The sequence below is a fragment of the Protomyctophum parallelum genome (assembly GCF_964188405.1).
Source record: "Protomyctophum parallelum genome assembly, chromosome: 5".
NCBI lineage: Eukaryota > Metazoa > Chordata > Actinopteri > Myctophiformes > Myctophidae > Protomyctophum > Protomyctophum parallelum.
Window position 1 is genome coordinate 4,601,791 of NC_139702.1, and position 24,590 is coordinate 4,626,380.

The window sequence follows — 24,590 nt, forward strand, 5'->3', positions numbered from 1 at the left end:
TTGTAAACAAGTGTAATGCTTTATTGGGTCGTACTGTACACTCACAGTTAACAGTCTTTGTATTGAGTTGTGCTTGAAATGTACTGTAATTCTGCAAACTGTTAATAAATATTTCAAACAGTAAGCTGAGAAAAACAAAGCTAATTAAACTTGAGCAATGTGGCACTTGATTTAGCATTTAGCTGCTAAAATTATAGTGATTGAACATACAAAGGAGACCAAACTTTTCCCTTCATTGTCAATGATGTTTACAAAACAAGCATTGAACTAAAGACAAACATTAAACCTGTATATACGAGGGGCTAGAGCCCCTCAAAAATAAAATGAAAATCAACATCAGGAGGCAGTATAATATCACAGTACAGTGGAGTACTGTAATAATATTATTACAATTGTCTGTTATTGCAATGTCTACAGCCATAGCTCTATACAGTAAGGATTATATAGAGCCATTTTAGATGACAGTTACAATATCAAATAAGTATAGCTATAGCATCTAGCAACAAAAGTCCTTCACTTTAGCTGACAAAATGCTAATTTCTTTTTAAAAGAAACATTTTACTCGGGATATTGATTTTACAGTTTGGAGCAGTATATATACTCTATATATAAAATATATAAAATATAAAAGACTAAATTACAAATGCCTCAAAATTTTACTTAATGTATACTTAAGTCAATGTACTTAGTTACTTTCCACCAGTGTTTCTTTCTTGCAACACATCTGATTGATTTGATTTTTTTATTTCACTGTATGTACAGTAGAATACAATACAAAGACTGCTACTTTAAATCAGGGTCTTAGATGTTCAATTCATCAGAACATTTAAAGACGTACACTCATACACAAAAATCGATTTTGATAAAACTGTCAAAACTAAGTGTGTTGTATTTTCTAAGACTTATGCAATGGTGCAATTTCATTCTTTTTTTTTAATCCATCATTTGTGGTGGTTGTTTATGAAGTGATGTGATTGATTTCATAGTTGACAGTGAAGCCTGGCTCCAAATGTCATGGCATGCTTAACCCATTCTGACCGGGCACCCATTTTGGTGTTGGCATCATGTTGTGCTTTAGCTATTGAAAAATAGCAGATCAGGTCTGCTATTTTTGAAAAATCGAAGACACTTTTAGAATCTGATCTCAGGTCAGAATGGGTTAATAATGAAACTGTCAGGATGTAATAGACATTTTTAGAATCTGATCTCAGGTCAGAATGGGATAAACAGTTGGGCCGTGTGCAGTTGTATATTTGTCTGGCTCATTCTGAAATAGTTCAGGTTCGTTTTTAGGGTCTTGCTTAACTTCTTAATGTGCTTATCACATTTAAGTTGAGCCAAGAATGACATGCAAACACCTTGACACCTGGATCATATCAATCTGTGCCGCTGCAGCCGCATGCACACAAACAGTCATATTACGCAAACTAGCTTTCTGCCCAGTGATGGGAGGGACTTTCGCTCAAGCGAACTTTACAACGTTTGACATACAACATGTTTATGTGCGCACACAATGCATGGTTTTCTAAGATAACCAGTTTTGAGTAATCCAGTCCACATATCTGTGGACATTGGCATAGACACTAGGTACACTCTGATCACCACCACCACATTCCCTCTGGCCCCAGCTAACGACGCCTGCGATGTAGTGAACTCGGTCTTCTTTGCACATGAGGGGTCCGCCTGAATCACCCTGTAAGGACAAAGAACACACATGAGGGGTCCGCCTGAATCACCCTGTAAGGACAAAGAACACACATGAGGGGTCCGCCTGAATCACCCTGTAAGGACAAAGAACACACATGAGGGGTCCGCCTGAATCACCCTGTAAGGACAAAGAACACACATGAGGGGTCCGCCTGAATCACCCTGTAAGGACAAAGAACACACATGAGGGGTCCACCTGAATCACCCTGTAAGGACAAAGAACACACATGAGGGGTCCACCTGAATCACCCTGTAAGGACAAAGAACACACATGAGGGGTCCGCCTGAATCACCCTGTAAGGACAAAGAACACATGAGGGGTCCGCCTGAATCACCCTGTAAGGACAAAGAACACATGAGGGGTCTGCCTGAATCACCCTGTAAGGACAAAGAACACATGAGGGGTCCACCTGAATCACCCTGTAAGGACAAAGAACACATGAGGGGTCCGCCTGAATCACCCTGTAAGGACAAAGAACACATGAGGGGTCCTCCTGAATCACCCTGTAAGGACAAAGAACACATGAGGGGTCCTCCTGAATCACCCTGTAAGGACAAAGAACACATGAGGGGTCTGCCTGAATCACCCTGTAAGGACAAAGAACACATGAGGGGTCCGCCTGAATCACCCTGTAAGGACAAAGAACACACATGAGGGGTCCACCTGAATCACCCTGTAAGGACAAAGAACACATGAGGGGTCCGCCTGAATCACCCTGTAAGGACAAAGAACACATGAGGGGTCCGCCTGAATCACCCTGTAAGGACAAAGAACACACATGAGGGGTCTGCCTGAATCACCCTGTAAGGACAAAGAACACATGAGGGGTCCGCCTGAATCACCCTGTAAGGACAAAGAACACACATGAGGGGTCCGCCTGAATCACCCTGTAAGGACAAAGAACACACATGAGGGGTCCGCCTGAATCACCCTGTAAGGACAAAGAACACACATGAGGGGTCCGCCTGAATCACCCTGTAAGGACAAAGGACACATGAGGGGTCCGCCTGAATCACCCTGTGAGGACAAAGAACACACATGAGGGGTCTGCCTGAATCACCCTGTAAGGACAAAGGACACATGAGGGGTCCGCCTGAATCACCCTGTAAGGACAAAGAACACACATGAGGGGTCCGCCTGAATCACCCTGTAAGGACAAAGGACACATGAGGGGTCCGCCTGAATCACCCTGTAAGGACAAAGAACACATGAGGGGTCCACCTGAATCACCCTGTAAGGACAAAGAACACATGAGGGGTCCGCCTGAATCACCCTGTAAGGACAAAGAACACACATGAGGGGTCCGCCTGAATCACCTTGTAAGGACAAAGAACACACATGAGGGGTCCCCCTGAATCACCCTGTAAGGACAAAGAACACATGAGGGGTCCGCCTGAATCACCCTGTAAGGACAAAGAACACATGAGGGGTCCGCCTGAATCACCCTGTAAGGACAAAGAACACATGAGGGGTCCGCCTGAATCACCCTGTAAGGACAAAGAACACACATGAGGGGTCCACCTGAATCACCCTGTGAGGACAAAGAACACATGAGGGGTCCGCCTGAATCACCCTGTAAGGACAAAGAACACATGAGGGGTCCACCTGAATCACCCTGTAAGGACAAAGAACACACATGAGGGGTCCGCCTGAATCACCCTGTAAGGACAAAGAACACATGAGGGGTCCGCCTGAATCACCCTGTAAGGACAAAGAACACATGAGGGGTCTGCCTGAATCACCCTGTAAGGACAAAGAACACATGAGGGGTCCGCCTGAATCACCCTGTGAGGACAAAGAACACATGAGGGGTCCGCCTGAATCACCCTGTAAGGACAAAGAACACACATGAGGGGTCCGCCTGAATCACCCTGTAAGGACAAAGAACACATGAGGGGTCCACCTGAATCACCCTGTAAGGACAAAGAACACACATGAGGGGTCCGCCTGAATCACCCTGTAAGGACAAAGAACACATGAGGGGTCCGCCTGAATCACCCTGTAAGGACAAAGAACACACATGAGGGGTCTGCCTGAATCACCCTGTAAGGACAAAGAACACACATGAGGGGTCCGCCTGAATCACCCTGTAAGGACAAAGAACACATGAGGGGTCCGCCTGAATCACCCTGTAAGGACAAAGAACACACATGAGGGGTCCGCCTGAATCACCCTGTAAGGACAAAGAACACATGAGGGGTCCACCTGAATCACCCTGTAAGGACAAAGAACACACATGAGGGGTCCGCCTGAATCACCCTGTGAGGACAAAGAACACATGAGGGGTCCGCCTGAATCACCCTGTAAGGACAAAGAACACATGAGGGGTCCGCCTGAATCACCCTGTGAGGACAAAGAACACATGAGGGGTCCGCCTGAATCACCCTGTAAGGACAAAGAACACACATGAGGGGTCCGCCTGAATCACCCTGTAAGGACAAAGAACACACATGAGGGGTCCGCCTGAATCACCCTGTAAGGACAAAGGACACATGAGGGGTCCGCCTGAATCACCCTGTGAGGACAAAGAACACACATGAGGGGTCCGCCTGAATCACCCTGTAAGGACAAAGGACACATGAGGGGTCCGCCTGAATCACCCTGTAAGGACAAAGAACACACATGAGGGGTCCGCCTGAATCACCCTGTAAGGACAAAGAACACACATGAGGGGTCCGCCTGAATCACCCTGTAAGGACAAAGAACACATGAGGGGTCCGCCTGAATCACCCTGTAAGGACAAAGAACACATGAGGGGTCTGCCTGAATCACCCTGTAAGGACAAAGAACACACATGAGGGGTCCGCCTGAATCACCCTGTAAGGACAAAGGACACATGAGGGGTCCGCCTGAATCACCCTGTAAGGACAAAGAACACACATGAGGGGTCCGCCTGAATCACCCTGTAAGGACAAAGAACACACATGAGGGGTCCGCCTGAATCACCCTGTAAGGACAAAGAACACATGAGGGGTCCGCCTGAATCACCCTGTAAGGACAAAGAACACATGAGGGGTCCGCCTGAATCACCCTGTAAGGACAAAGAACACATGAGGGGTCCGCCTGAATCACCCTGTAAGGACAAAGGACACATGAGGGGTCCGCCTGAATCACCCTGTAAGGACAAAGGACACATGAGGGGTCCGCCTGAATCACCCTGTAAGGACAAAGAACACATGAGGGGTCCGCCTGAATCACCCTGTGAGGACAAAGAACACATGAGGGGTCCACCTGAATCACCCTGTAAGGACAAAGAACACATGAGGGGTCCGCCTGAATCACCCTGTAAGGACAAAGAACACACATGAGGGGTCCACCTGAATCACCCTGTAAGGACAAAGAACACATGAGGGGTCCGCCTGAATCACCCTGTAAGGACAAAGAACACATGAGGGGTCCGCCTGAATCACCCTGTAAGGACAAAGAACACACATGAGGGGCCCGCCTGAATCACCCTGTAAGGACAAAGAACACATGAGGGGTCCGCCTGAATCACCCTGTGAGGACAAAGAACACATGAGGGGTCCGCCTGAATCACCCTGTAAGGACAAAGAACACATGAGGGGTCCGCCTGAATCACCCTGTAAGGACAAAGAACACACATGAGGGGTCCGCCTGAATCACCCTGTGAGGACAAAGAACACATGAGGGGTCCGCCTGAATCACCCTGTAAGGACAAAGAACACATGAGGGGTCTGCCTGAATCACCCTGTAAGGACAAAGAACACATGAGGGGTCTGCCTGAATCACCCTGTAAGGACAAAGAACACATGAGGGGTCTGCCTGAATCACCCTGTAAGGACAAAGAACACATGAGGGGTCTGCCTGAATCACCCTGTAAGGACAAAGAACACATGAGGGGTCCGCCTGAATCACCCTGTAAGGACAAAGAACACACATGAGGGGTCCGCCTGAATCACCCTGTAAGGACAAAGGACACACATGAGGGGTCTGCCTGAATCACCCTGTAAGGACAAAGAACACACATGAGGGGTCCTCCTGAATCACCCTGTAAGGACAAAGAACACATGAGGGGTCCTCCTGAATCACCCTGTAAGGACAAAGGACACATGAGGGGTCTGCCTGAATCACCCTGTAAGGACAAAGAACACACATGAGGGGTCCGCCTGAATCACCCTGTGAGGACAAAGAACACACATGAGGGGTCCACCTGAATCACCCTGTAAGGACAAAGAACACATGAGGGGTCCGCCTGAATCACCCTGTAAGGACAAAGAACACATGAGGGGTCCGCCTGAATCACCCTGTAAGGACAAAGAACACACATGAGGGGTCCGCCTGAATCACCCTGTAAGGACAAAGAAGAACATGAGGGGTCCCCCTGAATCACCCTGTAAGGACAAAGAAGAACATGAGGGGTCCGCCTGAATCACCCTGTGAGGACAAAGAAGGAGCTCATATGATATAGGCTCTATGCACAGCAGACATATTCCAAAGAAATTGTGCAGTGGCGTGCACAGATAGACACTAGGGGGTGCTAGAGCACTTTTGGAGATTTTGCTCTTAAATTTGTAATTTGTAATTAATTTGTAGTTTGTGGACCATGGTGACATTGATCAAATCTTGATAAAAAACGACTATATTATTTAGGCCCCCCACAATCTAAAGCTATGTTTCTATGTCAGTGGTTCTTCGATTAAAGAAAAATAGCAGACCTACAAGCTCGTAGAGCTTGTAGATCTGCTATTTTTCAATAGCTAAAGCACCAAAATGGGTTCCCGCCCCAAAATGCGCTGCACAAGGTGCCCTTTTTTTCACTTGAGCACCTGCCCCTCTAAATGTCTGTGCACGCCACTGAAATTGTGCATCTTCCTGGTACTTTGTTCGTTGGTGTTACCAATGATACTAATACGAAGCCTAACAGCTCTGTTCCATTCTGGACAAACAGAGGTGCTCATATTGTGAATGTTGGCTCACTGGAAACACTACAGCAGTGGGTCTCAAACTGGTGTCCAGGGACTCTCGTGGGTTCCTTGGGGATGATCGCTTACTAATGCGTAACTCCTGAGAGTTTACAAATGGAACCAAGTGGACCTGAAAACAGTTTGGTTCCAGTTGTATACACTCTCCGCGTTATGGGGGCCCTTAATTAAAATCATGAGAATCCCTGTCACCAATTGACATGGTTTCTACGTCATTACAAAGGAGATTAATACAGCCTAAATGCACTCACTGCATGGCTTCACCGTAGCTTCAGCCTAAATGCACTCACTGCATGGCTTCACCGTAGCTTCTAAAATGCACAGAATAGTGCAGTAACACCTACAAATCTTTTTTGTGTTTATATGCATCCTACTACACAATGGTTATTTAATTGAAGTGATCATGTGAACACATCCTACAATGGTTATTTAATTGAAGTGATCATGTGAACACATCCTATAATGGTTATTTAATTGAAGTGATTATGTGAACACATCCTACAATGGTTATTTAATTGAAGTGATCATGTGAACACATCCTATAATGGTTATTTAATTGAAGTGATTATGTGAACACATCCTACAATGGTTATTTAATTGAAGTGATCATGTGAACACATCCTATAATGGTTATTTAATTGAAGTGATCATGTGAACACATCCTACAATGGTTATTTAATTGAAGTGATCATGTGAACACATCCTATAATGGTTATTTAATTGAAGTGATCATGTGAACACATCCTACAATGGTTATTTAATTGAAGTGACCATGTGAACACTGTTTCTGATTTAGAAAATAGGGGCTTCTGTGTGAATTTCTGAATGTAGCCAGAAGACAACATCACTTAATATAACTTAAGTATTTACAACTAAGTGAGCAATACAATCAAAACATGCAATACATCAACACACACACCCTCACCCTCACCCTCACACACACACACACACACACACACACACACACCTGGCATGCGTGGCCCTCTCCCGCACATATCACGCTGTTGTCCAGTTGGTCTGCATCCACTTCGCCTTGAAACGTCTCGACACATTGCTGCTTAGACATCAAGGGAATGTGGGCATATGACAGCCTGTCGGGCCTGATGCCTGAGGGAGAAGAACACAGAGAGGCAATAAGAGAGAGACTGATCCCTGAGGGAGAAGAACACAGAGAGGCAATGAGAGACAGACTGATCCCTGAGGGAGAAGAACACAGAGAGGCAATGAGAGAAACACTGATCCCTGAGGGAGAAGAACACAGAGAGGCAATGAGAGAGAGACTGATCCCTGAGGGAGAAGAACACAGAGAGGCAATGAGAGAGAGACTGATCCCTGAGGGAGAAGAACACAGAGAGGCAATGAGAGACAGACTGATCCCTGAGGGAGAAGAACACAGAGAGGCCATGAGAGAAAGACTGATCCCTGAGGGAGAAGAACACAGAGAGGCAATGAGAGAAGAACACAGAGAGACTGATCCCTGAGGGAGAAGAACACAGAGAGGCAATGAGAGACAGACTGATCCCTGAGGGAGAAGAACACAGAGAGGGAGAAGAACACAGAGAGGGAGAAGAACACAGAGAGGGAGAAGAACACAGAGAGGGAGAAGAACACAGAGAGGGAGAAGAACACAGAGAGGCAATGAGAGAAACACTGATCCCTGAGGGAGAAGAACACAGAGAGGCAATGAGAGAAGAACACAGAGAGACTGATCCCTGAGGGAGAAGAACACAGAGAGGCAATGAGAGGAAGACTGGACTTTACTCACAAACGACATGTATATGTGTTAACCTATAGACCTGAGATCAGATTCATACGATGTTTCCGCTGGACACACACTGGTCTGATTAACCCATTCTGACCTGAGATCAGATTCTAGAAATGTCAGTCGCTCTTCGATTTTTCAAAAATAGCAGACCTACAAGCTCGTATCGCGCCACTCGGTGGCGCGATACGAGCTTGTAGATCTGCTATTTTTAAATAGCTAAAGCATAACATGATGCTGACACCAAAATGGGTGCCCGGTCAGAATGGGTTAACCTACAGACCTGAGGCAGATTCTAAAATGTTCTTCTAAATCCTTTCTCTGAAAGACTTATGTTGCAAATATCCGTATCAGTGGTGCTAAAAACCTGTTCATGTCAATGCCCTTATAGCATGGGTTCCCAAAGTGGGGTCCGGGGACCCCTAGGGGTACTTGAGGGAGTTCCAGGGGACCTATAGCTCAAATTATTAGAGATAGTTAGGAACCAAATGGACCCTCATGGGTCTGTAACTCAGAGAGTGTACAAATGGAACCAAAAACCAGAGATATAGAAATGCCATTAAATCGGGGGTCTGTAGCATATTATGCGTGTGAAACTGGGGGTCACTCGGGGTCACTGGCATACGTTTTCAAATGGGGGGTCCGTGGCCTAATAAATGTTGATTTAGGGGGTCCTTGACACAAACACCTTCCCTATAGTATATGTATTTGGCCGTGCGGCCGTGCCCCACCCCCCCATCTCTAAATATTGAATTCCAGGGAAACCCAGGAGCCAATATTTGAGTAAAACATATCTCTTTAAAATATATATTTGCTTGACATACTCAACCTGCTATAATGATTTCATAATTAGTTGTAGCTTTTATTTAACCCAATCTGACCGGGCACCCATTTTCGTGTCGGCATCATGTTATGCTTTAGCTATTGAAAAATAGCAGATCTACAAGCTCATATCGCGCCACCGAGTTGCGCGATACGAGCTTGTAGGTCTGCTATTTTTGAAAAATCGAAGACACTTTTAGAATCTGATCTCAGGTCAGAATGGGTTAATAATGAAACTGTCAGGATGTAATAGAATTTTTTTGAATCTGATCTCAGGTCAGAATGGGTTAACGTGTTTATGTGTTTGGTGGTATAGTTGGATATACTTTGACGTTCAGTGTATCCCCATCCAGAGACTACACACTCCATGCCGTCGGGGAAGAGCTTCTCTGGCAGACAGGCGGTCTTAACGTAGCGGCTTTCCTTGGCACAGAATGGGCTGTCGGTGACTCTCAGCTGGAGTAATGCTGAGACACAGTGAAATGGAACGGCACACTGGGCATTACATTACATACAGTACAGTAGATGTCATCATTTATTAAATGAAAATAACTAAATATAATAATAACCATTCAAATGAAAGACTAAAGGTCATTACACACTGGCGAATTAGCGACGCGATGCGAATAAGCCATCTGAAAATGTGAAATATTTGCCCGGCGGATTTATTCGCGTTTGCCTATACAGTGTACACATCTATGCGACGCGTATTGTGTATAACAGTAGCCTATAAAAGTTATTGCCAAGGCGATCTACCAAAAAACTAATGACCAAATGTTTTGTGTTATATGTTTATTTAATTTTTCATAATTTATTGTTATTCTTTTTTTAGCCCACAATTTTGTAACCTATTTCTTCACCAAGTATCAATTATCTACGCTGGCTACACTTCCTCTGCCAACCTGGGGGGTCAGCGGACTGACCTCATGCTTCCTTCTATACATGAGGAGTCCAGCTGCTTCTTTTCACCTGATGGGGGGAGAGTTTCCAACGGCTGGACGTAGCGCGTGGAAGGAACACGTTATTCCGACCAGTTCCTTTCCCCTCCATCAGGTGAAAGGAGTGCTGTAGTGAGTAAGTGGCCTTGCCGAGCCATGAGGCCCATAGCCTATCTCCTGTTTCTGTAGCCATGAGGCCCATAGCCTATCTCCTGTTTCTGTAGCCATGAGGCCCATAGCCTATCTCCTGTTTCTGTAGCCATGAGGCCCATAGCCTATCTCCTGTTTCTGTAGCCATGAGGCCCATAGTCTATCTCCTGTTTCTGTAGCCATGAGGCCCATAGCCTATCTCCTGTTTCTGTAGCCATGAGGCCCATAGCCTATCTCCTGTTTCTGTAGCCATGAGGCCCATAGCCTATCTCCTGTTTCTGTAGCCATGAGGCCCATAGCCTGTCAACTGTTTCTGTAGCCATGAGGCCCATAGCCTATCTCCTGTTTCTGTAGCCATGAGGCCCATAAGGGCCTATCTCCTGTTTCTGTAGCCATGAGGCCCATAGGGGCAGGAGCCTATCTCCTGTTTCTGTAGCCATGAGGCCCATAGGGGCAGGAGCCTATCTCCTGTTTCTGTAGCCATGAGGCCCATAGGGGCAGGAGCCTATCTCCTGTTTCTGTAGCCATGAGGCCCATAAGGGCCTATCTCCTGTTTCTGTAGCCATGAGGCCCATAGGGGCAGGAGCCTATCTCCTGTTTCTGTAGCCATGAGGCCCATAGGGGCAGGAGCCTATCTCCTGTTTCTGTAGCCATGAGCCCCATAGCCTATCTCCTGTTTCTGTAGCCATGAGGCCCATAGCCCATCTCCTGTTTCTGTAGCGTGAGGCAGCTTGATGTACAAGTGCCCCCCTAGCATGACGCTAGTATGTCGCAGGGACTCACCCCCAATCCAACCCTTGGTGCTGAGTGTCAAGCAGGGAGGCACTGGGTCCCATTTTAGAGTCTTTGGTATGACCCGGCCGGGGATTGAACCCCGACCTCCTAGTCTCAGTGGTACACTCTAACAACAAGGCCACTGAGCTGATAAATTATAATAATACAAGTTCTTTACACATGAGGCACAGTACACAAAACAACACAATCAAGAAGCAACGCGAGACACTTCAATAATCAACATGATAGTCTGAAGTTAACAGGTATTAATTGATAAATTCTTCACGAGTCCCTTCCACCCCTGCCTCCTAGTGACACCGGCACTTTAATCACCGGCAACATTAATGCACTATGTACTACTGTATAAACCTGCACTTTATATTTATTTCCCTGCACGGTGTTGTCTTATGTTGTCTCTATATGTGAAAAAAGAATTGAATGCACTCATGTTATGTCAAAACAAATTCCTATGTGTGTATACACAAATGGCTAATAAAGGTATCTGAATCTGAATCTGAATCTGAATCTGAATCTGAATCTGGAACAATCCCAGAGGTCAGTGAACTATAAAATATTATGTCCAACAGTTGGAAGAATCTCCTTCACAAGTCCAGTGGGGAAAATGTGCACGCAATACAGAGGAGGAGGATTTCACGTGGATGATGGTTTGAGAGGTCATTTTGACAGTTTTTTTTATATTTTAAAGTTAATTATCTTTGCCCAGGAAGGTTTCAGAAGGTTCCCCTTCCATGACCATCATCAACCATCACCATTCTATCATCTCAGACATTTTTGACATCTGAAACATTTTCTAAATATGAATTTAAGCACATGCTAGTTTTGCCCTTTTTTCTTCAGACCTTCTAGTGTTAACAGGGCGGCTGTGGCTCAGGGGTAGAGTGCCTGGATGGTAACCGTAAGGTTGCCAGTTCGAACCCGGGCTCCCCCAGAGTTACTGTGGAAGTGTCCTTGAGCAAGACACTGAACCCCTAATTGCTCCCGATGTGCTAGTTGGTGCCTTGCATGGGTTCCGCTGCCATCGGTGTATGAATGTGTGTGTGAATGGGTGAATGTAATGCACAATCTCTGTAAAGCGCCTTGGATAAAGGCGCTATATAAATGCACCATTTACCATTTACCATTTAACAGGGTTTCTAAATAAATACTCTCGGAGGAGGATTGGGGAGGCTAAGGGCTGTTGCAGGCCCAGCAACAATGGAGTTAGTTAGTTAAGAGATTGGGTTGAAGCCATTGTGATCTGATTTTGTATTTATTTATTCTTAAGTGAAATAGGTAAAAAATTGCAGCAGCCATGAGATACGGGCCATATACGGCCAGGCATTTATTATATTAATTATTATTATACTTATTATATAAGAGATGTAAATTATGTTCTGAATGGCTACACTGGGTTACCTAACTGCCTATATATATATGCCTATATTTGAAACAACATTTGAAACTTTCTTCATAGTTACATCAGTACATTCAGAATGGTAACTGGCTTGACAGTTATGAAAACGCTTGGCCTCACCAACGTCATTATGAGCGGTATCGCCAGTTGTCGTGTAATCCTTGTGCATGATGCTTCTCTCCACGGGGATGTTCTGGACATAACCGTCATGTGTCAAAAGGTCCACTGTCCCCAAGACCACCTGCATTTCCTTTGAACTGTCACTATGTGAGACACATACAGTACATTGCATCGTAATAAACTAGAGCTGGGACTCGATTAAAAAAATTAATCTAATTAATCAGAGGCTTTGCGATGAATTAATCTAGATTAATCACATTTTAATCGCATATCATTATTTGACCCGAGAACAGTGAGAAAGCAATTTTTTCAAATGGATTTTGGTATACTAGTGAATCAATGAATAGTGAATACATAGGTTTAAGCAATAAAACATTGTTTTTGTTGTAATAGGGGTAATAATTCTTTATTGAATAATTGCACACAACTGTGCTGTAATCCACGCTACCATCGGATAGCCTTTTAAATCCTATTTCCAATCCACGGGGACAAGCAAAGTGATCTCAGCGGCTTCCCCCAGTCTGGTGAACTGTCTGCGGTGTCTGGTGGTGTTATTGTCTGAAGAGGACACGGACACTTGGTGCGCAGGTCCGTCTGAAAACTGTCCAGTGACAACGTTCCGCGGTGAAAACAATAGTAATTAAAATGCGTTAATTTTTTTAATGCATTAATTTTTCTGTAGTTAATTAATTGTAATTAATCGCAATTAGTCCCGGCCCTATAATAAACCCATCTTGTGATCAATGTTTCAGTCCCGCTGGTTGAGAAACCCTGTGTGATAATTGCCCTACACACACGCCAACACATTTCAGCTTTAGGATCATTTGTGTAAAACCAGGTTGCATAATGCGATTGCGTCCATGGGGGGGGGGGGGGGGGGGGTTCCAGGTGGTCCCCATAGCTAAATGATGGAGAGTGGGAATAACCAAATGGTCACTTATAGATCATTAACACTTGAGAGCGTAACATGAAACCAAATGGACCATTACGGGTCAATTAGCTTTAATTTTACGCTCGCAAGAGTTAAATTATTGGTAAACATCTGCATTATATAATTTACATGAAGTCTACACAATAATAACATAACAGAACTGTTATTTTGATCAACGTCTGCCTGCATGTTATCTCTCCTACTGTACTACGGTACCACATCAATAACAGCATGGAATTGTGGACACAATCTTATTCAACGACAACTAAATATTCATAGTTTTGGACCTGAGAGGCAAAATCTCATCAAATGGTGGTCCGTGGGTCAAATGCTGAATAAATAATGGGCCTTGAGATGAAAAAAGTTGAAAACCACTGGCGTAAAAACCCACAAAATAGCCTTTAGTGCAGCTATAGCTTACATGCAGTGTGCCGCAGTGAGGACCCAACAGGACGCGATGAGGACGCCTCCACAGGCGTGTTCGAACGGCTCCAATGAGCCATGAACTCTGCGCTTCAGTGACGCCTGCCATGGATGGTCTCCACGAAGAGCCAGCTTTCCTCCAGCGACCAACACGGAAATAATGCTACGCTGTGGCTTTCCACACTCTGAGAACGGGACTGGAGGGAGTGCTGTGGGCGAAGCATGAGGGCCAAGGAAAGAAGGGTGCGTGTGTTAAAAAGGACAACTTCAGTTATTTTCAACCCATCTTCATATACATAATGATAACAGGCCATATAATATCTAAACCAGATCTGCCCCGCCCGTCAAAAGATGTACCCTTTGCTCACCCGTTACCCATTCATATCACCATCCAACACACGTTCCAGAGACCATATTACACCTGTCCTCCGTGACCTTCACTGGCTACCGGTTAAACAAAGAATCCACTTCAAAACACTCCTGACCACCTACAAAGCACTAAATAACCTGGCTCCCCCATATCTCTGTGACCTCCTGACCACCTACAAAGCACTAAATAACCTGGCTCCCCCATACCTCTGTGACCTCCTCAGACCACCTACAAAGCACTAAATAACCTGGCTCCCCCATACCTCTGTGACCTCCTCAGACCACCTACAAAGCACTAAATAACCTGGCTCCCCCATACCTCTGTGACCTCCTCAAACCACCTACAAAGCACTAAATAACCTGGCTCCCCCATACCTCTGTGACCTCCTCAAACGCCATGCCCCCTCTCGCTCCCTCAGGTCTGGTGATGCAAACCTCCTCGACGTCCCCAAAACCAAACGCCGTACGTGGGGGGGGGGGGGGGGGGGGGGGGGACAGAGCTTTTGCCTTTGCTGCCCCATAACCCTGTGGAATGCCCTCCCTAAGGCACTCAGAGATGCCCCTACCCTTCAAACCTTCAAATCCACCCTCAAAACCCACCTCTTCAAAATTGCCTTCCCTAGCTAACCCTTTTCACTGTCTTTTAATGCTTTTAGTGTTATTTTTCCTTTTTCTATTAAAGTTATTTTTAATTTGTTGTTAACTCTGTAAAGCCCCCCCATGTAAAGCGTCTTTGGGTACTCAGAAAAGCGCTATATAAGTTTCAGATATTATTATTATTATTATTATTAAAGGTTTTATGACATTCATTTTCATTTATTTTTCTTTTTCTTTTTTCTTTTAGGTTTTATGACCTCAATTACACCCAAAAAACCTGAACTTTGAACATTCAGTGGATTTTCTGTGGTCTGAAGTTTTCTTTGGGGTTTTTTGGGCCTTTTGAGCTACAATGAAAACAGGCAACACAGTGAAAACAGTGACATCTGCTGGCAAATCCCATTGACATATATGGGATTTGCAGTAAGTGATGTCACTTACTGCCGGCAAATCAGAGCACCTGTTTGAGCCAGAAAACCCCAGATCACAGAAAATCTACTGAATGTTAAAAGTTCATGTTTTTTGGGTGCAATTGAGATTAGAAAACCTAAAAAAAACAAGAACAATTCCAAAACCTTTTTTTTATGTCACAATCCCTTTAACACGTCATGTGATGTGGTGTTGGTGGCCGGGCGGCGGTGTTGCGTCGCGTTGCACAATGCACATGGAAGAGGAAGACAGTTTACTGAGGCTACTGCTATCTGCTGCTGTATTATTATCACAACATAAAGTTAAATCATGATTTTGACCTAAATGGCGTTACATCAACAAGGATAGGATGATAATAAAAAAAAAAGATTAGCCTCATGACCGTCTTGATCCAAGGCTGTGTCTGACATACAGTATACGCCCACCTTCACATCAGAATGCATCTGGCGGGAGGCATGGCTATATCACACATTTCTTGAACTTAAAGGAGAATTCCATGCTAGAATGCTTTCTTATCTTTCTTACCTTTCTTTGTAGTTGTTACGTCCCCACCAAAGAGGTCCAGGTGTTTTTTTGTGCAAAAACTCCTTATTGGCTATTTTCCCTACCATAAGCCCTCAATGAATTGCATTGCATTGAATGGGAATTGAATGGGGCTATGGGGTGTTATGCTAGTTCGCTTATTTCCATCGAAAGAAGTAGTAAAGTGTGCCGCTTGGGATATTATTTACATTATGAAGAGAGGATATATACAAAGAAATTAGAATTTTGAGCGATGGAAATAAGCGAATTAGCACAACACCCCATAGCCCCATTCAATTCCCATTCAATTCAATGCAATTCATTTAGGGCTTATGGTAGGGGAAATAGCCAATAAGGAGCTTTTGCACAAAATAACACCTGGACCTCTTTGGTGGGGACGTAACAACTACAAAGAAAGGTAAGAAAGCCTTTTAGTATGGAATTCTCCTTTAAGTGGTCGAATTTACCTGGCTTGGGAACACCTGGCTTGGGACCCCCACATCTGGGGACATCACAGTACTCCCAGCGTGTCTGTGAGTCAGTGGTGTAGCACCATGGCATCCTCTCATTGTCTGGATTACGGCAGTAGTTGCTGTCCAGGCCTCTGACAAAATATACGTAGGTAGTTACAGCAGAGTGTAGATACAGACAGACACACAGACAGTGTCACGGGCAGGCCAGCCCATGCCCTATAGACACAATGGTTGAAAGAGTTTAAAATGTTTATTTGTATTTATTGATACTGAAGTTGCATTGGTATACTGTATGTTTGTCACCTGTCTCTCCTCTGCAGTGCTGGCACTCCTCTCTAGATTGGAGGGTGCCAAGTGCTGTAGAGGAGGGGGGGGGGGGGGAGGGGGGATTGTTCCTGTGTGTATTATGTTTGGTCTTATGTTTGGCCTTTGAAATATGTTTGAATGTATATTCCTCTAAATTATAGTAGTGTGGAAGATTACTCGTAGGCCTTAGTTGGCCGTGTGGTTGAGTCAATTGATTGCCACTTGCTGATTAGGGGATGGTTTGCCCCACCTGTATAAAAGCAGGATTGCTGCAGCTGGAGGCAGTTCAGTATTACCTGAGGCTAGGAGAGACATCAGGGAGAGGTGCAAGCCAGGACCTCATGGAAGGTTAAATAGCCTGTAACAGTCTCTCAAGATCTGTTGTTTTCTTAAAGTTTAACCAGCAGGTGTATTTTGTTTCCTATTTTTGGAATGTTATTTTGGCCAGTATTTATTACTTTTGTATTGTCACTGATAGATAAATTGCGTCTTAGCTGTTTACAAACTAATGTCCAGTGGTCAATATCCCATATTATTCTCCATGTTGTTTGGCCTCAGCTACTAACTAAATGTAATGAGAGGGCCTGTTGCCTGCATATGACCTTGCTCTAGTGTCTGGGAATCTTATCAGCAGGGCGCCATGGCAACGCCAGCCGCCTCCGTGCTTTCCCGACCAGGGACTTGTTTTATGAACTACAAGTCATTCTAGACTACATATTCCATTTTGAGTCATAGTTTCCTGGTTTGTAATAAGCAGGGAAGCCACTCCGGTCTGCCACGTCTATTTTGTACACTGTTCTCCATTTTGATTAAAAAAGTATAAATACTGTCTCATTTTGAGACAGTAGGAGAGACCACTTTTGACATGCCCTCCGGGGCGTGCCGAACCTGTAAATATATGCTGTATGTGAATCCTTTTGTCTCTCTGAATCAATTAATATAAAATATGGCTAAAACCTCACTTTGAATTGGACTTGGACTAATTCTCCTAAAGTAACATTTTTTATATTGCCTATTCTCTTAAAATATCTTGGTTAAAGCTAAGCTAAGTATATATTGTAATTCGATTACTTCTAAAAGTATTTTTGGAGTTCCGGAGTACCGGAGCTCCCAGTATCATAGCTCTCGCTGTCGAAGCTAATTAGAATATTTTTTTTATACAGTCCTTGTTATCATAATACATATCTAATGGATTTTTAGCATCATAAAAGTCTTTGTTGGATTTAAATCCAACAGTCACTGCACTTTGGAGGTAAATAAAGTGCCTGCAATATACTTGTGGACCTGTCTACTCCCTGGAACCTCCGGCCAACGGCCATCATTATCACAGACAGACGGACGGACGGACGGACGGCTCTGATGAGGCGCTGCATAGCCGAAACGCGTGTGTTCCTTTTTGGTGTGTGCCAATGAAGAAATGGAAATGTGAGTACTTTGTCCGCCATTTATTGAATTTTTGGATGTGCTACCTTTTTGGATTTCTTTTAATTCCTATTTTTTGAGACAGACAGATATATTGCTAGAGATGGATCTACATTTTACTATGATATTTGGATCGGTGTTCTTACTTCCGTGGGTGGTTTTCAGGCCCGCGCAGGTGGCTGTGAGGTGTCTGGTCCGACCATCTCTGACAGGTTTTGCCAGAGATCGTCCTGGCAACCGTCCCCCGATAGTTTGCTCCCTCACAGGTGAAGCAGGTCAGCTCTGGAACGATGGTAGGCTCTGATGCTGAGGACAGGAAGAAGTAGATGGATGGAGAGTGGAAAGTCTAGGATCAATAGACCTATTTTGACATCATCTTGGAAACAGAAGGTTCCCGGTTTGCACCCTGGCTCCAGTGTACTTACTGTACTATATGTGTCAAAGTAGCAAGAAAGTTAACCACCTACAAAAGTTTATGCTTGAGGAGGGTACGGTCATCGCAGCTTTAATTTATTTTTTATTTTGCATAGATGTGTATATTTGTATGCCTTTTAAATGTTTTGATGAATTGAAAATGGAGGACCCTAATGTAAACAAGTCTTATAGCCTAGTGCTATTTCTGGTTTTTATCCATTCTGCAATCCATTCATAAAATGTTCAATAAATCAATCAAGGCATTTAGGAAGTCAGTAATAGAGCACCGAAGTCCTGACGTAACTCGCTCATCCCTTCGATTCCCCTGGTTCGCGGAAGTAATTTCTCTATGGAGAATAACATGGGGTGATCTTAATATCGTCTACTATAAGCGTTGTGGTCCAAAAATAAACAACCTGTCTCGGCGTTATTGTTAGGGAGGTGTCTCTGTATCGTTTGCAACAGTCTGTCACTCATATATGATACAGTCTGCTTCTAGCAGAAATGTAACTAATTCAGTAGCAGTAACATTAGCGTTTTCTCTCAGTCAGTTGATTCTTCATATCCATATGAGTGAAGCGGCCGGGGTGACATGTTTATTTTTCAAACACAGTTCTTATATGAAGCGATCTAAAATCCCCCCTATGGGGATTACAATGCAACTAAACAAATACATGAACCTGGGGACTGACGCCCTCTACTGAAAGTGACGTCAGACTTCGGTGCTCTATAAGGGAGAATATGTCATGTGTGCTCGTTTAGATATGTGATGGGAGTGTCTGATACTTTGGCAATGGTTGCTAAGCTAGAGGGTTTGTTATTCACTAGAAATAATGAATCAATAAAATCATTGTCATGAACTTAACCCATTCTGAACGGGCACCCATTTTGGTGTTGGCATCATGTTATGCTTTAGCTATTGAAAAATAGCAGATCTACAAGCTCATATCGCGCCACCGAGTGGCGCGATACGAGCTTGTAGGTCTGCTATTTTAGAAAAATCGAAGACACTTTTAGAATCTGATCTCAGGTCAGAATGGGTTAATAATGAAACTGTCAGGATGTAATAGACATTTTTAGAATCTGATCTCAGGTCAGAATGGGACAGCTACCTGACTCGGGAACACCGTCACATGTGGGGACCTGGCAGTACTCCCAGCGTGTCTGTGAGTCAGTGGTGTAGCACCATGGCATCCTCTCATTGTCTGGATTACGGCAGTGGTTGTTGTCCAGGCCTCTGACAAAATAGGTATGGTATAGATTCAGAAGGAAGGTAGCAAGCAACAGACAGATAAATAAATGGCTAGATAGAAGGACAGATATTGTAGATGGGTAGATATTTGGCTGGATGTTCTTACTTGCATGGGTAGATTTCGGGCGTGCGCTCATGACTGTGAGGTGTCTGGTCCGACCAGCTCTGGCAGGTTTTGCCAGAGATCGTCCTGGCAACCGTCCCCCGATAGTTACTGCCGATGCCACTGTAACAGGTCATCTCTGGGACGATGGTCTGTTTCTCTGCAAACAGTACAGTGAGTCACAGAGAGATGAGGAGGGTTTGTCATTTGTCCTCAGCAGAAATTCCATAAGTTACAGTAATAAATAAAATAATTGTTATGAACTCATGTGGTCAAAGCTATACCTGGCTTGGGGTCGGGGACACGACATCTGGGTATCTGGCAGTACTCCCAGCGTGTCTCCTGGTCAGTGGTGTAGCACCATGGCATCATCTCACCATCTGGATTACGGCAGGAGTTGCTTTCCAGGCCTCTGAAAAAAATATGTAGCACAGTAGGTAGGTACAGACAGACAGACAGATGTTGATAGTAGATATTTGTCTGGATGTTCTTACTTGTGTGGGAGGTTTCCGGGAGTGCGCTCGTGGCTGTGAGGTGTCTGGTCCGACCAGCGCTGACAGGTTTTACCAGAGATTGTCCTGGAAACCGTCCCCCGATAGTTTACTCCCTCGCAGGTGAAGCAGGTCATTTCTGGAACGATGGTAGGCTCTGATGCTGAGGATAGGAAGAGGTAGATGGATGGAGAGAGGAAAGACAAAGATCAGTGTTACGGTAGAGTTTGGAGAACAACACAACCTTCACTCTCACAGCCCCCTGTCTGTGTTTTGAAGTGTCCCTGAGGAAGAGACGTTGCCTCTAACTATACTCCCTGCATGGGCACTGTATTAATAGTGCCCACTGCTTACATTTCACATACATTTGACTAAAATATAGGAGTGGGGACCAAATTATTGTGGGCTCGTTAGCTCATTACAGTACCTTCCAGAATTGTCTGTGTCCAGCCACTGCCAAGGGTTTTCAGACGGAAATCTTATTTTGAAGACCATTAACTCCCGGGCCATGAACCAGAAGTAAAAAAAAACGTCTGTGTAAAAACTCTTGCGATCTTTTATTTAATTCACCCGAAACATACATTTTGTAATCACGGCCAGTGAGGCTTTAGTTATGAGGGGCGCTCCTCCACTTCTAAAAGTAGCACTACAACACTGGCCTGCAGTATGTTGTCTTGATGAGTGTAGTCTCGCGTTATTACCAGACTGTTGCCTCTCGCAATTTCTAAATGCTTCCAATATACAGTCTGGAGCAACGGAAGTTCTATCATGAGTGAAATATAAAGCGGAAGTGGAGCCTCCTCCCCACTTCCGTTTCGTCTTTACAGTCGTGCACATTTATCCTAATATAAATAGAAATCATCTAAGCATAACCCTATGTACAGTAGCTTGCTGCTTAGCAGAAATGGAAATAAAAAAATAAGCTATGAAGATATTTTAAAATACATTTTCATGAACGGAAATGGCAGCTTAATTACTCTGATTTCGGGAGGTGTATTTCCAGACTCTGTACCATTCGGAAATTGTGGAATAGTTGTCTGTCCACGTGAGACTATGATGAGCAGAATCACACTTGTCGTCTGTCCCTGAGGCAGGTACAGTATACTGCTACTACTGATGCTCAGTAACAGAACAGGTACAGTATACTGCTACTACTGATGCTCAGTAACAGAACAGGTACAGTATACTGCTACTACTGATGCTCAGTAACAGAACAGGTACAGTATACTGCTACTACTGATGCTCAGTAACAGAACAGGTACAGTATACTGCTACTACTGATGCTCAGTAACAGAACAGGTACAGTATACTGCTACTACTGATGCTCAGTAACAGAACAGGTACAGTATACTGCTACTACTGATGCTCAGTAACAGAACAGGTACAGTATACTGCTACTACTGATGCTCAGTAACAGAACAGTAAACTGTAAGCTTACAAACAACATCAAGCTTTAAATGCATGGTCTGTTTCTCTGAAACAGTACAGAGAGTCACAGAGAGATGGGCTTGTTGTTCGTCCTCAGCTTCAGCAGAAATCCCCCAAAAAACTTGACTAAGTGGTCAAAGTTACCTGGCTCTGGAACAGCGTCACATCTGGGGACCTGGCAGTACTCCCAGCGTGTCTGTGAGTCAGTGGTGTAGCACCATGGCATCCTCTCATTGTCTGGATTACGACAGTGGTTGTTGTTGTCCAGGTCTCTGCCAGATAATAAGTAGATTCAGTAGACAGACAGACAGACAGACAAACAGATACATAGATACAGGTATCCGGGATTCATACTTGCATGGGTAGTTTTCGGGCGTGAGGTTGTGGTTGTGAGGTGTCTGGGCCGACCATTGCTGGCAGGTTTTGCCAGAGATCGTCCTGGCAACCGTCCCACGATAGTTACGGCCATTGCCACTGTAACAGGTCATCTCTGGGACGATGGTAGGTGGACAGACGTAGATGGATGGAGAGAGGGAAGACGAGTATCAGTGTTTTGGTCGAGAGTTTGTCAAAACAGAAGGTCCCTGTTTTGCGCCCTGGCCCCGGTCTATGTGCCGAAGTGTCCCTGAGCAATGAACGGTACCCCAAACTGCTCCCCAGGTCCTGTATTCATAACGGTTACTGCTCCTGATATTTAGATTTAAATATATGCAGAGGGCACATGGTGTAAGTGCGCCATGAGGTCATTTGAAATATATGTTCAAAAAGGGGGGCCTTCCTCTAATCATGATCGAGCCTTATTGGTGCACGAGCTGTTGGCCTGTTGCACGCCCCCCCCCCACTGTAGAGCGTGTGCATGTGCACATCTTGTTACTGGGGCAGACCGGGAGGTTTTCCAAATCACCTAAATCACGGAATGCTCCTTTAACCAATTTAGACCTGACTGACTGAGGCCGATTCTAAAAATGCCTTCTAAATCGTGAGCTAAGTTATTTGTACCGACGTGACATCCTGCTAGATAGTTGTGCAATGGTCACATTGCAGATAAACACCCTTCAGGATTTCAACCATTGTCCAAATTTGAAGAATTTCACAAGCCAACATTACAGCCTTGAACCTACTCAGACCTGTGCTTCTGGGGGAAAGGTCCTACTCAGGGGGAAAGGTCCTACTCAGACCTGTGCTTCTGGGGGAAAGGTCCTACTCAGGGGGAAAGGTCCTACTCAGACCTGTGCTTCTGGGGGAAAGGTCCTACTCAGGGGGAAAGGTCCTACTCAGACCTGTGCTTCTGGGGGAAAGGTCCTACTCAGGGGGAAAGGTCCTACTCAGACCTGTGCTTCTGGGGGAAAGGTCCTACTCAGACCTGTGCTTCTGGGGGAAAGGTCCTACTCAGGGGGAAAGGTCCTACTCAGACCTGTGCTTCTGGGGGAAAGGTCCTACTCAGACCTGTGCTTCTGGGGGAAAGGTCCTACTCAGGGGGAAAGGTCCTACTCAGACCTGTGCTTCTGGGGGAAAGGTCCTACTCAGACCTGTGCTTCTGGGGGAAAGGTCCTACTCAGACCTGTGCTTCTGGGGGAAAGGTCCATTACAACCTTGAACCTACTCAGACCTGTGCTTCTGTCTGTCCCTGAGCAGTATCCCAGCCTCAGGGACATCATATTTGAAAGAGAACTATCGTGCATAGAAAAGAATCACGGGTGTCTATGTAATTTCACAAAAAATAGCGTATTTAGTGTAATACACTATATTGTTTGATACATGACGCGACCAATGTTTTTAATGCCTCCTGATTTACTGATTTACTGATTTATTTTGAGAGCCAGACCGGATCCCGAATCAGCAGCCGAGGAATTTATACAATTCACACACTTTTTTTGTGATATGGCAAAATGTTATTATTGATCGTATCATTTTTATTACATCTGGCAACACTGAGCATCATCACACAGAAGCAGTGGGTAATGTAGCCTAGGAGCTAAGCCTTGTAAAGTTGGCTATTGCACACATTCTATAATCTAGATCCTGGATATAGATAGCCAATAAAGCACAATGATGATTCTTGGTGGGCAAAAATATAATAAAACTAGAACTGCACTCTGTCGAGTGCATACTTGCTTGTTGCACACTAGTAGGCCATAAATGGCCAACTAGTGCGCAAGCAGAGCGCGCAAGTACTTTCGACCGCTGTAGGTGTAACTATTTGTTACCTACCTACTTTATGCATATAAACACCTAGTATTATTAAGTATGGTTCAAGTTTCTATCTATATAAGAAATACAGTTTTATCGATGTAGATATACTGATTATGTATATAGTATACGTATGACTAGCTGTAAATTATGACGTAGGACATACTTATACATATACATATACTATATAGAGTAGGGATGCACCGAAAGGGAAATTCTTGGCCGAAACCGAATACCGAATATAGGAAACAGTTGGCCGAAAACCGAATACCGAATAGCCGAATACATATTTGTTGTAAAGCTACCTGATTATGGCAAAAGACATGATTATGGCAAAACCTAACTTAAATAATAAACACTTATGGGTCCATTAAAAACATCTAATTAATTGGAGGCTTTGTGATTAATTAATCTCAATTAATCACATTTTAATCGCATATCAATAGGCCTATTTGACCTGAGCGGTGAGCTTTTTTTCTACATAAGCATAGGCAATAAAACAAGTAGTAATAATAATAGTGATAATAATATTATTTATATAAAGCTTCTCTGAGTACTTAGACACTTTTCAAGGAGAACATGAGAAAACAAATAAAAACTACTTTATTA

The 24,590-nt window shown here is 44.4% G+C and overlaps 1 protein-coding gene across 1 annotated transcript; it reads right to left on the reverse strand.

Annotated features, from left to right (window-relative positions):
- Window positions 1-711: 711 nt before the first annotated feature.
- On the reverse strand, window positions 712-22,279 carry LOC310859209 (plasminogen-like; the record flags this gene model as incomplete). The annotated part of the gene is made up of 13 exons (XM_083765610.1): window positions 712-1,693; window positions 7,619-7,758; window positions 9,562-9,702; window positions 12,632-12,774; window positions 13,984-14,194; window positions 16,370-16,506; window positions 18,250-18,409; window positions 19,630-19,754; window positions 19,876-20,032; window positions 20,157-20,284; window positions 20,367-20,526; window positions 21,936-22,063; window positions 22,146-22,279. 13 exons carry the CDS (start codon window positions 22,277-22,279, stop codon window positions 1,526-1,528), a joined length of 1,932 nt encoding a protein of 643 aa, XP_083621736.1. The 3' UTR covers window positions 712-1,525.
- Between the last annotated feature and the right edge of the window lie 2,311 nt (window positions 22,280-24,590).